A 14,647-nucleotide genomic window follows, 5' to 3' on the forward strand; every position below is an offset into this window, starting at 1 on the left:
GTTTTTCTCTGTTGTCAAAGAGTTAAAGCTTAAAAGGCGACTTGAATTAGAAACTGTCTCTCTATGTGCAACTTTCCAGTTTTGTTTAAACAACAGATGGTTGGTAGAAAACCTCAACTCCGTCCTGAAACTGCCTATGTCAGTCTATTTTGCTAGTTTATGTCCCAGAAGTGATTTGGGAGCTTGTTTTGAGAAATCTCAGTGCAGGTGGATATTACTGTAAAATCTTTCATGGGAAAGAAAGGTCATATGACATCAAGAATACCATATTACTTGGTGATAGAAGAGTGCTTTATTCTTCACCCAGCATATGTAGCCTTCAGGAGTGTACTTGGTCAAGTGACTTGATTCCAGAAGCATAACAAGCAATCACATCACAGCACACTGTACTTCTCTACTAAAATATTTATGGATTTTAAGAACAAAAAGGGCTTTTAGATAATTTAGTCTGTTCTTCTCTCAATATAAACTTTATATGCTGTCCATCTACAGAGCCTAGTAACTTGATGGAATTGAGTAGTTTACAAAATGCCCAGCCATTATCTATGGGCTCAAGAACTTTCTTACAATGGAGGCTTATTCTAATGATTTGTCCTCCCATCTGCTAAACAATTAAACTTCTAGTGTGTATTACTTTGGCTTTTACATCACATCCACGAACCAGACGTAGTAACTACTATCTTTCTCCTGTGGGAAGTTCTTATAAATTAAGTCGTTACAATCAAATCACCTTGATATCTCTAGTGAACTAAAATGTTTCAGTTTCCTGCTGTATATATTTCTATTTTCTGAGTCTTCTATCTTTCTACCTTTTCTGATTCCACCCCACACCCATAACAGCCTGTTTAAAATTTGGATTGCAGAACTGGATGATGTATTTCAACATCAGCCTCACAAATGCCATTTACAAATTAAAAATTCCCTTGTGACTCACACATTCTTTCTCCCTTATAATTTTCTTGTTTTTTTGGATAGCCACCAAAATGTACAAGCCAGGAAGGAATTACTCATACTATCTCTGGGGTGCATCCAACATATGGGGGGCTGTGAGCCCCCAGTGGGAGCACAAGAGATTCAGAACAAACAAGGGGTAACTCCTTACACTGGAGAGTTTCTTGAATTCAGAAGTGCTTAAGTATTTTAGAAATCCTCAGTTCCATTTCCTCTTTATAAATCCTTCTGATGTTTTCCAGGTGCATCTTCTCTGCCTTTGTTTACAGCTGTATACTCAGACAAAAATCAGGTATATTTCACAAATATTCAGCTAAAAATTACTCAATCATGGGAGGCATTACAAGTCCAGCAAGAACAGGTTGGCATCTGAGAATGGATGGCAAAAACAGGTTGGCACCTGAGAATCAGATTCCCATGCTGAGGGATTCCAGAGGCCTGCCTTTAATGTCTTGATCACTGAGATTTAATGATCTTCAAAGTGCAGGAATTCTTGAAGCTGGAAGTATTTTACTTGTGTGGCTTGAACATGGATTTTAATTACCAGTTATGCCTTCTGACCATCAAGTAGGAGAGTTTTGGCAGTCAGCTTCAAGTGTTATCAATTGTTTGAATTTCACAGTGATAGAGCTGTACTTTGTTGAAAGTATGTAATGCTAAGAGGGGTGGTAATATATACATATTTTCATCTTAGTTGGTGAGAATTTTACTGGTAAAACATGCCTAATAAGTGGGTGTTCAGGTAATGGTGCAGTGCAGCAATTGTCAATCTGGGAGGTTTCTGAGGTCTTCCCTTTAATTTTCCATTATTGTCTTCTATTTTGATAGTATTTTTGTAATCTGTTTTATAACAACTCAGATCCTGCAGCCAAGAAGGCAGAAACTCCCTACTAAGACTGCTTGTACATTGGTACTATGACTTGTCAGCCAAACTACAGACTATGGACCTAAGTGAGACTAGCAGCCAACAAAGAGGGGGCTGCAGATGGGTATCTAGTCTCAGGGTGGGAAACTCGTGGTTACAGTTGGAGAGCTAGGAGACTGTTGGAAGTTTGAAGGCTAGAAAATGTGTATTTGGAAAGGTCACCTGGGTTTAGCCACCCGTGATTAGCCAGATTTTTCTGGAACTTCTTTTTATTTATTTTTGTGGGTTTAGTAGTTTTTCTCCAGTGTCCCTTGAGTTAAGGGATGTGCTCTGATCATTGTCCCCTAATTTGCATTTTAAATTTCAGCAGTCTAATTGATGATGATCTTGTTTCAGAAATTAGGGTGCTATTGAAAGGTAAGAGTCAATACCTCTTCTTTCCTAGTAAGACAGTTTTGAATGTGGTAATTTTCTAATGAGTTTTAAGTGCAGCGTTCAGAATGGACTTAAGATGTATCCAGGATACTTCCTCATTTTTCATTGCCTAAGCAACTCATAGAGTTGCAGTGGACCTCTAGCTCTAGTCCATCTTTCTGTCCTGTGATAGGATCAACGCTGCCAATTCCTTTGTACATTTATTGAACTGCTTCTTAAAACCTGTAGCTTGATCCAATGTTTTTTTCTCCTTATCTTTGAAGGCTAATATGAAAGTTGAATCTTCCATCCTGCAGGTTAAGCTCACCACTTATTTTCCTGTCAGTCATACCACAGAAAACAAATGTTTTCTTTCCTTCTGCAGCAGCCTTTAAAGCATGGAAGATTGCTATCACACTTGAAAAAAACCCCTATTCTGTTTTGCCTAACCCAAAGAAACAGAGTTTATTCAACATTTTCTTATAGGTTTGGTTTCCTAAACTTCTAATCTTCTAGTTGCTCTGCTTTGGAGATTCTCCACTTTGTACTGTTTTCTTTTTTTTTTACAAGTACTGAACAGAGCACTAGGATTACCTTACAAGCCCAGCTGGTGGTATTTGTCTACGTGCATCACATTGTAATGTTTGCCTTATTTACAAAAACATCACACTCTTCATAATCAATAATCAAGGTGTGATGCAGAATAAACTCAAGCATACTTTTCTGGAGAAGAAACCACTTATTTTCTATCTTGTTTTGTGAATCTGATTATTTCCATTTTAATGCAGAGGGTTTGTACCAGTCATTACTTTTATGCTGGTTTTTTCCCATGTGCTATCTACAGTTTGCCAAGATAATTTGTAATTCTTATTCTGTAGTCTACTGCAATTTATTTCTCTGTCTAGCAGAGTAGTCTGGTCTTTTCTCTGTTCTTCTAACACATATAAATGTCATTTACAAATGAATAACATTTAATAGAATTAATACTCCAGATCACTGCCTATCAGTAAAGAAAACACTTTATAGAACTGGATTTGGGACAGACACTATGGAGCCTCATTCAATATCAGCTTCCATTGTAACAGTGAACTCTGATAGTTCTTCCCTGAGACTGATTTTCTGAAATCATCTAAACTATATTTTCCTAACTGACATATGAAATGCCACCCCAGGCAATGTTGAAAACCTTTCTGAAGTTGGGCAACACACATTACCATAGAGTAGAGAACTCTCACTGATTGTTATCTGATTTTATAAATGATCACTGGTTCTTGCACTGCCAGGTCCAAAGCTTTCCCCACCTCCTAGACAAAATTTCTAGCATTTAGAAGCTGTACTTAATGTATCCTGTATTATCATCTATAATGGAGTTTTTCTTCCTCTAGAATATTACTGTTGTGCCATATCAAGGAACAAAAATATCTTAAACAGTATTGCATGTTGCAAGTGTTTAATGGATATTTCATTTGGAAACTCACATTATTCCTAGCTCAGGGTTGAGCCTGTCAGCAGTTCAAAATATCCACACAGAAGAAAAAAAAGAGCTTTACATTTGAAAATTACAATAGAACATGTATTTTTTGTCCAGCAGGAAAGTGCTTAACTGTTCCACTTCATTTTAAAGACTGTGACAGGAAATATGTTTTTGTAACCTCCTTTAACTGAGGTGGGTTTATTAATTTAAAATGGCTCCATAAGTTCCACTCCCACAGGCTTTCAGACTTTCTGTAGGTTGAGTTGTCCATTGCAGTCACTTTTGAAAAGTGGAAATCAAACTAGAGAAAACTGTGTCAAGTAACTAAAATGATAAATGTACTGGAAGTGCATGACATAATTTATTTCCAAAAGGAGATTATTAACAAGCTTTATTTAAGCATGTGTGCTAGTTTGGAATTACTGTAAAAGAACTTGAGTGGCAATTAACTGCTGGTATAATTTAGTAGCAGATGCAGTTAAATTTATTGCCTGAATCTTTTGAATAAGATTATGTATTTCTCTCAAAGATTTGATTTAATTTAATGACAAATTGTTGAAGTAGTTGGGCTTCCTTTGTTACAAATAACACAGCTATTTCCTACTTTAAAATGTGGCTAGACATATGCAGGACAAGAGATTAAGATGTGTTAGTTGACCCTTCTCTTCTGTAGAGCATGGATGGTATTATGGTATGAGCAAGCGAAATCAAGGATCACAGATAAATATCAGTAAATTAAAGAAGAGAATAACTAGTTTTACTTTACGTGAGAAAGCAGTACATAGGCAGAAAATGGTCTTTTTCTGGTCAAAATACTGATGTCAAAGAGTAGTATAATAATTTAACAAACCAGCAGTTGAGTGTATTGAAGTTTCAGTTACACAGACTTCAATGCAGAGAAGTCACTGTGCTTAGAAATGCCCATGTCCACTGCATGCTCTGCGCAGTGAGAATCCTTTATCACACCCCTCTTCTCCCCAGTAAAATAAAAATACTTGCAATTTCTTTGCAAGGGTACTCTGAGGATAACTACATTACAGCTCCTTGAAAAATACATTATACCAGGAACCATTCAGGTACTGAAGATCCAAACTTGTTGTTATAACTGGAATAAAAATGCAGTTATATTAATTTTCTTGTTGATAAGGATTGTATTTTAAGTGCACAGGAGTAATCTGCGTTACCTTTAACTTCTTGGCCTCTTTATATTAATTGTGGGAGTTTTCTGTAGTAGAATTCTACCTCTTCCCATTTTAGCTCAAATTATCTGGGAAGCTAAAAATACAAGAAATTCATTCAAAGTCTATGGGAATAAGATGGCCATGACTTGCCTACAACTCTCTCTGAAAATGCTTTTTGTCTCTGGAGGGATCATACTGAGATGGTTGTGAGTAATACATTGTGGGAGCTTTTCCCTTTAACACAGCTGTTGTTTTAATCATGTGCCAAGGATTTAAAACAATTGTGATTTATTAGCTAGGGAAACAGAAACTTGATGTTGCACTCCTTGCCAGATTTTGTAGAGATCGGATCTGTATTTTCATCTTTTTTTATTTGTCATGAAGGAAAAATATACTTCCTATTTTGTTACCTTGTCTAAAATTAGAAACATTGGAGTGCAATTGTGGTAGAAGTAGACTTTGCACATGGTATCATAATCCTGAAGTAGTAGTGAAGCACCAATTGAAATTTTAGGACTAAGGCCAATAATATAAACTTCAAAATTATCTGCTGGAGTAGAAAATATAATTTTATATTTATAGATTTATAGTTAAACAGTGACTTTTTATAGGTCATCCTTTCTCAATGTATAAGTTCATGCAGTATTATACCGGTCAGATGACAGCAGGTTTGGTATCCTCGTGCAATACCCGTTCTCCTTCCTTCTTCATCTTTCTTGTTAGTATATGGAAAGGTTTAAGGAAAGGTCAGTATCATAATCTTTTGACTTGAATTAACTGCACATGTGAACAGTGCTATGCATACATGAAGACACTAGAAGGCAAACACAGTGTGGAAGCTACATGACATAGTTGAAGGACATAATACAGAGTATATAGATTTTAATCTTTCCTCCTTTCTCATTCTTCAGTAGTTCTGTGATTAATGTGTGTCAACGCTCTCAGGCACATAGTGTGATTCTTGGGGATAGTCCTGGGCAGGGCCAGAAGTTGGACTTGATGATCCTTGTGGGTCCCTTCCAACTCAGGATATCTCATAATCTTTCTTTCTGAGGTATGTGCAGAAGGAGGACTTCCACACTGGATGCAAATGAAGCATATTTTACAGTCTTCTAGGCCCTTTTCCTTACTGTCACATGCACTAATATGTTGCTAGTTTAAAACCAGAAAGAAGATTAATCTCCTCGACAGTCCTGGGTAGCTGCTAAGAGAACCCAAGTTCCAACTCCAGAGACCTTGTCTGAGGGTAATTAAGCTGTGAATTTGAGTGTCTGTGCTTATAAAGGAATTAGGCATAACCTTCTGTTCGGCTGTGAAATCTGTTAGGAAAGAGTAGGATTTTAAAATTAATCAGTGCAGTTTTATTGGGACACTTTAACTTAAAATTGGTGTCGATTTTTTATTTTAATTCATTCAACATTTGCTTTTACTGGGTTAGCATTTACAATGTCCAGGTGCCTTTTTTTTTCTTTTTCTTTTTTTTTTTTTTTTTGCTGTTAAGGTAAACCTTCCACTTACTAGTGAGGCTATTCTTTTCAAGGTTTATTTTTTCAGCTGCAATCTTCCCACTTGTCACTTGCTTGGCATCTTAAGGTGTGGATAAAATATACACTCTAGCCTTCCTTTCATCCTAACTGACATGTATGAAAATGTTGCTAATTTCACAGAATAGCACCACAGAAGGATCTGGTGCTTCCAAAGGTAATGGCTAACCTGGTAGCTGCCTTATGCAGATAGATAAAGAATAGTTTAAGAAATATGTGTGCCTTGAGGATTGAAAATAAAAGAATAATTAAAGGTGAAGTGCATATTAGTAAAAGGATAATAATTATTACTGGCTTTTTCAAAATACAGGATGAGTCAATGCAACCATCTCAGTTTAGGTGCCACACAAAATTCACTTGACAAAAATGTTCCTTTATTGGCTTTGTAAAGTTGTCATTAAGCATTCTAAAGCTGACACACCAGCATATTTGTTTCTTTAGTTCATTTTTTTGTACAACTTTTGTACTGCTTAAGCTTACCATTCCCTCCAGCTTATCTTGACATTTATTAGAATATAATATGGCAAATGTTTACACATTTAAGAAAAAAATAATTCTGTTTTAATTGCTTTTGTTCTATTAATATGACCCAATATATCCTAATATTTTCCTTTTTTGCAGCCAAATTTTACAGTCTTTATTCTGTGAAGTCTATCAAGCACTTTGAAAGAAGAGTGGATTGTCTAGACAGCAAATCATGCATATGAAAACACACTAATTATGATAACCTTAAAATTGTAAATTCAAGATAAAGCTCTTCAAATGGAAAAATATGATGATATGAATGTAGGAACTGTAGCTCTATTAAAAATAGGATGATTTTATGTACTATTCTACAAACTGAGTGCCTATTTCCAAACACAGTTTGCATAAGGAAATATAGATTCAGAGCAAAGGAGAAGATTATCACCTACATAAGCACAGTAAAAAAGGATGGCTGTCCTGTTGATATTGATTCTACTTGATTTTTGGGTTTTGCATAGTTGCTTCTTTTTTTTTCTTTGGAGATTTGAACATTATGAGCATCAGCCAGTCCAGCAAAGGCAACAAGCATATGTTCATCTTTGACCTAAGTGGGAACATTTATCTGCTTATTTTAGAGAGACCTAAATGATGTTCTAAATTATTTGCTGTTTTCAAAGCCTGCAATCATTCACCATGTGAATTTACCTTTTAACTTCACTAGGAAGAAGATTAGCTACTCTGCCAAAGTTTTTTTTTGCTTTTAAAAAGAGTAATTAAAGTTTTCCATCTTTATCTCATGCTATTTCTGAGCTTGGCTTATGAAACAAGGCTGGCGATTGAGGTCAGGTGCTACAATCTTTTGCTGCTCTTTAGTATGACCCAGTAAAAGTGCATTTTCTTAAAAACATGGCTTTCTTTTTCTGCTTCTTTCCCCTGTAGGTACTGCATACATGGTTGAGGCTGTTTTCTTTGTGACTTGATTTTATTTTCTGTACATGTGAAGTGTTTTGAATCAGATATAGAATAGTCTGTATCCCACCAGAGGAACTGAAAATTAAAATGGTCTTTCATGCTGCGTTGAGGTGGTGTTTCAGTTGCGCCTTTTTACCTCAGTCCTGGAGGGAAGCATGTGGGTACATATTTTTCCAGAATTATACTATTCTGTCCAATAGACCTAAAATATAATAATTCTGTCTGTTGGAGTGAGTGTGTAGTCAGCTGTCCCCCTATTAATAAGTTTACAGTTTGGCTACTTATTTTTATGAGATCCCAGTTATGCAGCATTAGAGAGCAGATGTTCCTGGTGTAATCGGATAGTAATTTTTACTTTATTTTCTAATTTGCAGTCAAGGATAGATGATTTGATTAGACCAAGGCCTCTATCAAACCTCTACTCTACCTCAAGCTGATCCCTCGACCTGAAAGAAAGAACAAACAGTTCTGCAATTTTTTTTTTTGTTGTTCTTCTTGTTGTGTGCTGTACCTTAGCTGTGTTCAGATGAATACAGAGCACCAATGAGATAATTTTGAAGTCTTTTTCATCCTTGCTAAACTTTGTCTATGGTTGGAAAATAATTTTGTAGCAGATTTAAGCACGCATTTTTAAGAGCAAATTAGAATAGAGGCTTGTTGGCAGTAACAAATTATGGTATGCTAAAAATCCTTGTTACTAATATTGAGATGTGGAGACTAATAAATGAGGAAGAGGAGCTCTGAAGGAAAAGATACCCGTAACAAGCTTGGTTTCAGCATATGGTAATTTTAGAACTTGTCATGACTAAAAGTTTCTGCATATATCAGACATGCAGTTGGAATTAGTGATATTTATCCAAGAGGTACAATTAATTAATTAACAATTGTTGTTTCTATTTTATGTTTCTGTTTGTTCCTTAACTGCCCCAGGCTGTGGTAGATAAAATCTTATGTGCATAGACCTTTTAAATTTTATAAACCTCATTTTGTGCAGTCTATTGGTTAAACATCAACATGCACACACAACCAGATGGCATTGTATTTCTTAGGCTAAAAGCAAGAAATTCAAGGCACTTGTTCATATTAATCTATCCTCTTTCATGACTGCTTCAATTGTTCATTATTTTAATTAGCCCACAGAAGTTTTAATTTGTGTTTTTACTTTTAAAGAACTTGTGAATAAATGTGTGTTGAAGAGATGTTGGTTCACACTCTGTATCAATACTTTTATGACAGGTTATGATGGTAACCCTACCTTCTTCCTAAGGTGTTAGATGATGTACTAAATGCTCAGTGAAAAACAAGGCACTATTACAGTCTGTTTTGTTGTGTCTGTGTATAACCATGTCCTTACTTTCCCTCTGGTTTTGCAGGGCACAATGACTACATGTGTCCTGCTACTAACCAGTGCACCATCGACAAGAACAGAAGAAAGAGTTGCCAGGCTTGTCGACTGAGAAAATGCTATGAAGTGGGAATGATGAAAGGTGGTATGTACACAGCCATCAACAAATCCACAGCATTGTTGTCTGCCTTCCTGTCTTTCGACTTCATTGGGCAGTTGTTCTGGTTTTTAACTAAAGGAGGAAGTAACTGATTTTATTGAGCTGAAGTGTATTACATCAAAGAGTGATTAAATAAAAAATTAAAAACTCCCCAATACCATGTTATCTTGCCCAAATTTGCATCAGAAATAATAGGAACATTGACTTCAATGAAATTAGAATTCTTCTGTTATTATTTTTAACTCATTATTTTTTTGGTCTCCCGTGGTAAACTTCAGATTCTGATGAATGTAAGTTAACACAAGATTTTGCAGCATTTTGTGGTTCAGTGTGAAGAGCATTGGTAGGCTTCAATTAGTCCATATTCATTAAAATAAACTTCTGAATGTGTAATACTTGTTCTGTGAATACTGGAAGGGAAAGTAAATTCCTCAGTTCCAGTACTGTACACATATTTTAGATATGAGTTAATTTAATCTAACCATATTAAAGGACTGTTTCATAAAAACTGAGTTAAATGCCACTTTCTTGGAACATACTTATGTAATAATGATGTCAGAGAAGAAGAATCAGGCACTGAATGCTTAGGCTGACGTGGAATACCACTAAGTTACTTCATTTCTGCACATTTAACATATGTCTGTATGTTTAACTTTTGGATGCAAAATTAGAAATACATGACAATACTGAAAAATCACTATGTTGTGTTCCTAGATGGAAGAGTTCTTTTGTAACATAGTTTTGGATCGATCATGATACCTTCCTTTCTCCTCTGTGTTATAGTACCTTATGTTTGTCAGAAGCAGACAGAAGTCTGTTCTTTTTAATCCTTTTGAAAATGCCGTGCTCCTAGGAATTAAGAACGTTAAAGAACAGGTAATCATAACATTTCATAGTCACTGGAAAGCAAAAGAAGACCTTGTTGTAGCCTACTAAAAATATCAGATTGCTTTTATTAATGAAGAGAAATCGGTAGCTGTATTGAAACTTATATCTATAGGAAAAAATTAGCAAAGTGCTCAGAAGAGAAGGGATTAGATCCTATGTCTTTAGTGTGAAAAGAGCTAATTAAATTACAGACTGGCTCTCCTTTTCTCTGGCACACCTAATGCTTACTTATGTCGCAAAAAATCTGGAGCAAGAGAGAGAAGTAGCTCATCATGTTTGTCCTTTTCGCAACAAAATATTATTTCTAAGTCCAGTAAAGGTAGGTCAAGTCTGGGAATCTTGGGAGAAAAAGCAAAGGGGAAAAAGTAAAGCATAACTGGTGAGTTGATGCATTTCGAGGTTGTATCTGCATTTTTCTAACTCAAAGATTAGCAAACAGCTGAGACTGATTTTGTTAATCTCAGTTTGGGGAGCAAGCAGGAAGAGCATGTAAAATCTCTTTTTAATTCTAACACTTAAGACAGTAGTTGATTTTTTTCATGAGATTTAGTGTATTGGTCCAGACATTTTTCTTTTTCTGTCTTAACATCCTGGTATATATGGCCAGAACTCTTTAAAGTGAAATATATGTAATTAGTATCACAGCTATGATCTGGAGAAGGTAGAGTTTCAGATAAGGCAAACTAAAATCAGAAAATCCCATACATAAATTTGCCATGCAGCTTTGGCTTTGACCTTTGTACATATGGCAGATCATAGTTAGGATATATAATTATGCTTACATGTATTTAATTAGTGATCCACTGTACCAGTTTTTCATATCTCTTCTCTAAGATGCACGTTGTAATAGGTTTTTGACTGTTCCACATGTGATTGTTTTACTCACATAAAAATTGTGAAGAATCCTCAACTATTATTATGTACATTAAAGTAGTCCAAAAAAAAATTTTGTCCAAATTTCTTTGAAATATAGATGTTCTGGAATTTTTATTTCATACAGTGGCCCTCACTTGAGAAAAGTCCTCTAGATTTCTTTCTTTCCTTTTTACGTTGCTGTAAGATTTCTATGATCACTGCAGCAACTGGCTGTTCAAAAATAGTCAATGTTGTGGGCTTTTTGGTTGTGGATTGTTTTTTGTTTGTTTGTTTGTTTGTTTGTTTGTTTTTTTAAGTAACTCAACTCACAATTTAAACACAAGAAAATCAGGATCAGCATAAGTTGTGTCCGCTTCTGTAGGACCACTAATAATGCACTGAAGTCATAATTGGTTCATAGACAAGAATTTAAAAATATTTATTTTATGGAGTCTTGGAAAAAATTCTTGAGATTCCTCAGTTGCACGTAATAAATCTATCATGCCTGCAGATGAAGTATTCAAAGAGGAGAAAGTCAAAGTAGATGAAATAAAGTATTCAAGATCCTTCTGGAGTCATTACTGATCCCCTATTGTCTGAATAGATGTGATGGAAAGAAAAACTTTTCTTCTAAAGGTAGACCTTTATAATTGTCACATTTCTCTTAGATGAAGATTGCAGAATCTCAGAATATACTGAGGATCATCAAGTCCAACCTTTAGCCCTGCACAGGACCATCCCCAAGAGTCACACCAGGTGCTGGAGAGTATAATCCAAACACTTCTTTAACTCTCTCTGGCTTGTTATGCCATCTGGTTAACTTTAAAGTGATAACCTTTAAATTTCTTTTGTTGTTGTTTTCTCTGAGGAGATCTCTTAAGCTTTTGTGTTTTAATAGATATCCTATAATAAGACTTTTCTTCAACACACATATCATGTAGCTCTGGTTAACTCAAGGTTCACAATGTTCTCTAATAATTCATAGTTCTTGTGATTGAATCTTTTAATTTAAATAATCTCTTCTTGTCCATATTGAAGGATTTACCTTTTTCTAAGGCATTCTGTCACACATTTGAATATTCAGTTGTATCTTATCTCACTTCTGTGTCTATCTCCACAGTTTGATTATGATGATATACCTTCTAGATATACTGGAAAACAACTGTAATATTTATTTTCTCTAAATATAATCTCAGTTTTACTTCTGCACTAAGTTAGCTGAGGTTTCTTAATACATTGTCAAAGTTGCTAACTTGTGATTTTTATCTGTCATTTAACTTCTGAGTAATAACTCATATTAATTATTGAGTTTCAGTAAATGTGGGGAAAGGTAGACAAAATATTTAATGTCTCTGATAACTCTAAACATAGGATGTAGACTATGGTTGCTGATGCTTTTCTCATAGAAGGTTACAAAATAGCATAGAAAAGTTATAATTTTTAGTAGTGTGGACACAACTGAAATATATTTTTGGGGCTTCATTTAGAAAAGATGCAGGCTTCAGGTGTCTCTTGAGCTGTATGGTAGGAACATTTATTTATGAGTTTCTGTGGAAATTTTATTGATTTTTTTCTTTTTTTTTTTTTGTTCCACTGTTCTTACAGCTTTTAAAAACTTCTTTCAGTACTGAAGAGTTATTTTCTTCCTCTCCTCTTACATTTGCAAGTTTGTAACTGTGCTTCTTCAAGAGACAATTAGGCTGCCAGAATCTGTGCTGATGCAGTCAGCATCTGAGGTGTAATTTATAGCTGTTATATTTTATCCAAATGCTTCACTCTCTGAATAAGCCCAGAAGACCTTAAAATTATATGTTATTATTTAGTGTGTGCTCCCCTGTTTGTAACTGAGGATAAAGTGGACACATAGAAAAAAGGTCCTTGTCATGTCCTTCTTCTGTTAGGTAGCAGGAAAGAGTAGCCTTGTTGTTATTATTACCTACTGATGCCTTCTTGAAGATTTTTTCTCTTGTGGTTTGGAAAACTATATTCCAACTTACTATTTCACATGATGATGGGGACTCCCATCGTGCAAATAGAGTTGTTACAACAGTTACAACAGTTACAACATGCTCCAACCATGTGTATGCTGCAGGTGTTCTCTGCTCGGATATGGACCTAGTTTTCCATTTCTTCATTGGTTTAATGATTTTCTGATGACTTGGCTCCAAAGAACCTAATTTTATGAAACCAGAAGTACCTTATTTTTATTGCTGTTTATTAATTAAGTGTTTTTATAGTGTGGTACGTGAATGGGGGTTTCTAGTTATTAGCATGATACATTCATCCCCTCTTTTCAATGTGTGACAAGTCAGATTAATCATTGAATGTTCTGTGTGATCTGAACAACACAGTATTAGTGGAGTTAGTGGCTATGGAAAAAGGGTGCCAGAATGTTAAATGCTAGATCCTTAATGAAAAATCAGTCATTTGCAAGATAGTCTATGTTTAGCCATCCTGAAAACCGTGTAATTCTTTGTTATCGAATGCTGATAGCTTCCTAATCTGAAGTCATGTGAAATGTGGGCAATCAAGGATTTGAGTGCTCATGTGCTAGATCAAGATGGCCATTACATATACAACCAGGAGTATGTACTGTCTTTGGACAACCTGAAATTTCATATTGTAGAGAGAAGATTGTGAGGGTTGTTTCTTGTGATAATGAAAGTCCAGAATTGCAGTGCACTTGAAGCCTACATCCTTCAGTGTTGCTCTCACAAAGTGTCTAAGAATATTTCAGAGATCTCTGTGGTACAGCTCAAGGAATAAAAGTCTGTGTTTGCTGTAACAGGGTGCTGTAACCACATGCCAGGTGACTGTAGAAACTTTCATTTAGTCCTAGACACTGGAGTCTTTAGACTTTTCTCTTACATTCTCCAGTGCAATCACATGGAATTCAATCTGGTTCAGTGTGACAGTCTTGCTGAAGTTTAAGATAAATTTTTACAGGGAAAAGAGAAAAACATTTGGCAAATTTTCCATCCTCTCAGAGAAGGGCGTTGCTCATTTTTGTCTTTAAATGGAGAGAGCTATGCTTCCTTGCTGAATGCTATATTTATTCATGCAAAAAGGCTAGAGAGTTATTAAAATAGTTTTCAAAAGTAGAGGTAAATTGATGTCTGGTGCAACCACTGGAAGAGCTCAAGGCCTTCTAGTTTTCCATGTAATTATCTTCAATTAAATATTATATTATAAAGAGAAATTAGTGAATGAATGAAAATGGATTGTGGATGTGAAACAATTCTGGGTTTTTTGAGGAGAAACTTTATGATATCTATTAGACATACTCTTCTGTACTCAGCCAAATAACTGTGTAGGTGGGGCCTGATAAACGTAAGAGGAAATGTACTTTTTAAAGTTGTAATTGATGGGCTAAAAACGTGTGTTCTAGCAACATTTGAAGCACAGTTTTGTGAGTTTACAGCAGTTTACAGTGGAAAAAAAGGTGGAATTGAAACCAGATTTTTTGTGGAATTTTTCCCCCCTTTGTGTGTTCCACTGTTTTGCCCCCAAAAAGGGAGAGACTACTGTTGTGA

The 14,647-nt window shown here is 35.3% G+C and overlaps 1 protein-coding gene across 1 annotated transcript in view; it reads left to right on the forward strand.

Moving 5' to 3' along the window:
- ESR1 (estrogen receptor 1) overlaps window positions 1-14,647 on the forward strand; it is a 161,087-nt gene that overhangs the window by 89,127 nt on the left and 57,313 nt on the right. Inside the window, 1 exon segment of the mRNA XM_032684559.1 lies at window positions 9,240-9,356. Coding sequence (XP_032540450.1) covers window positions 9,240-9,356 — 117 coding nt within the window.

Source organism: Chiroxiphia lanceolata, chromosome 3, assembly GCF_009829145.1.
Source record: "Chiroxiphia lanceolata isolate bChiLan1 chromosome 3, bChiLan1.pri, whole genome shotgun sequence".
Taxonomy (NCBI): Eukaryota; Metazoa; Chordata; class Aves; order Passeriformes; family Pipridae; genus Chiroxiphia; species Chiroxiphia lanceolata.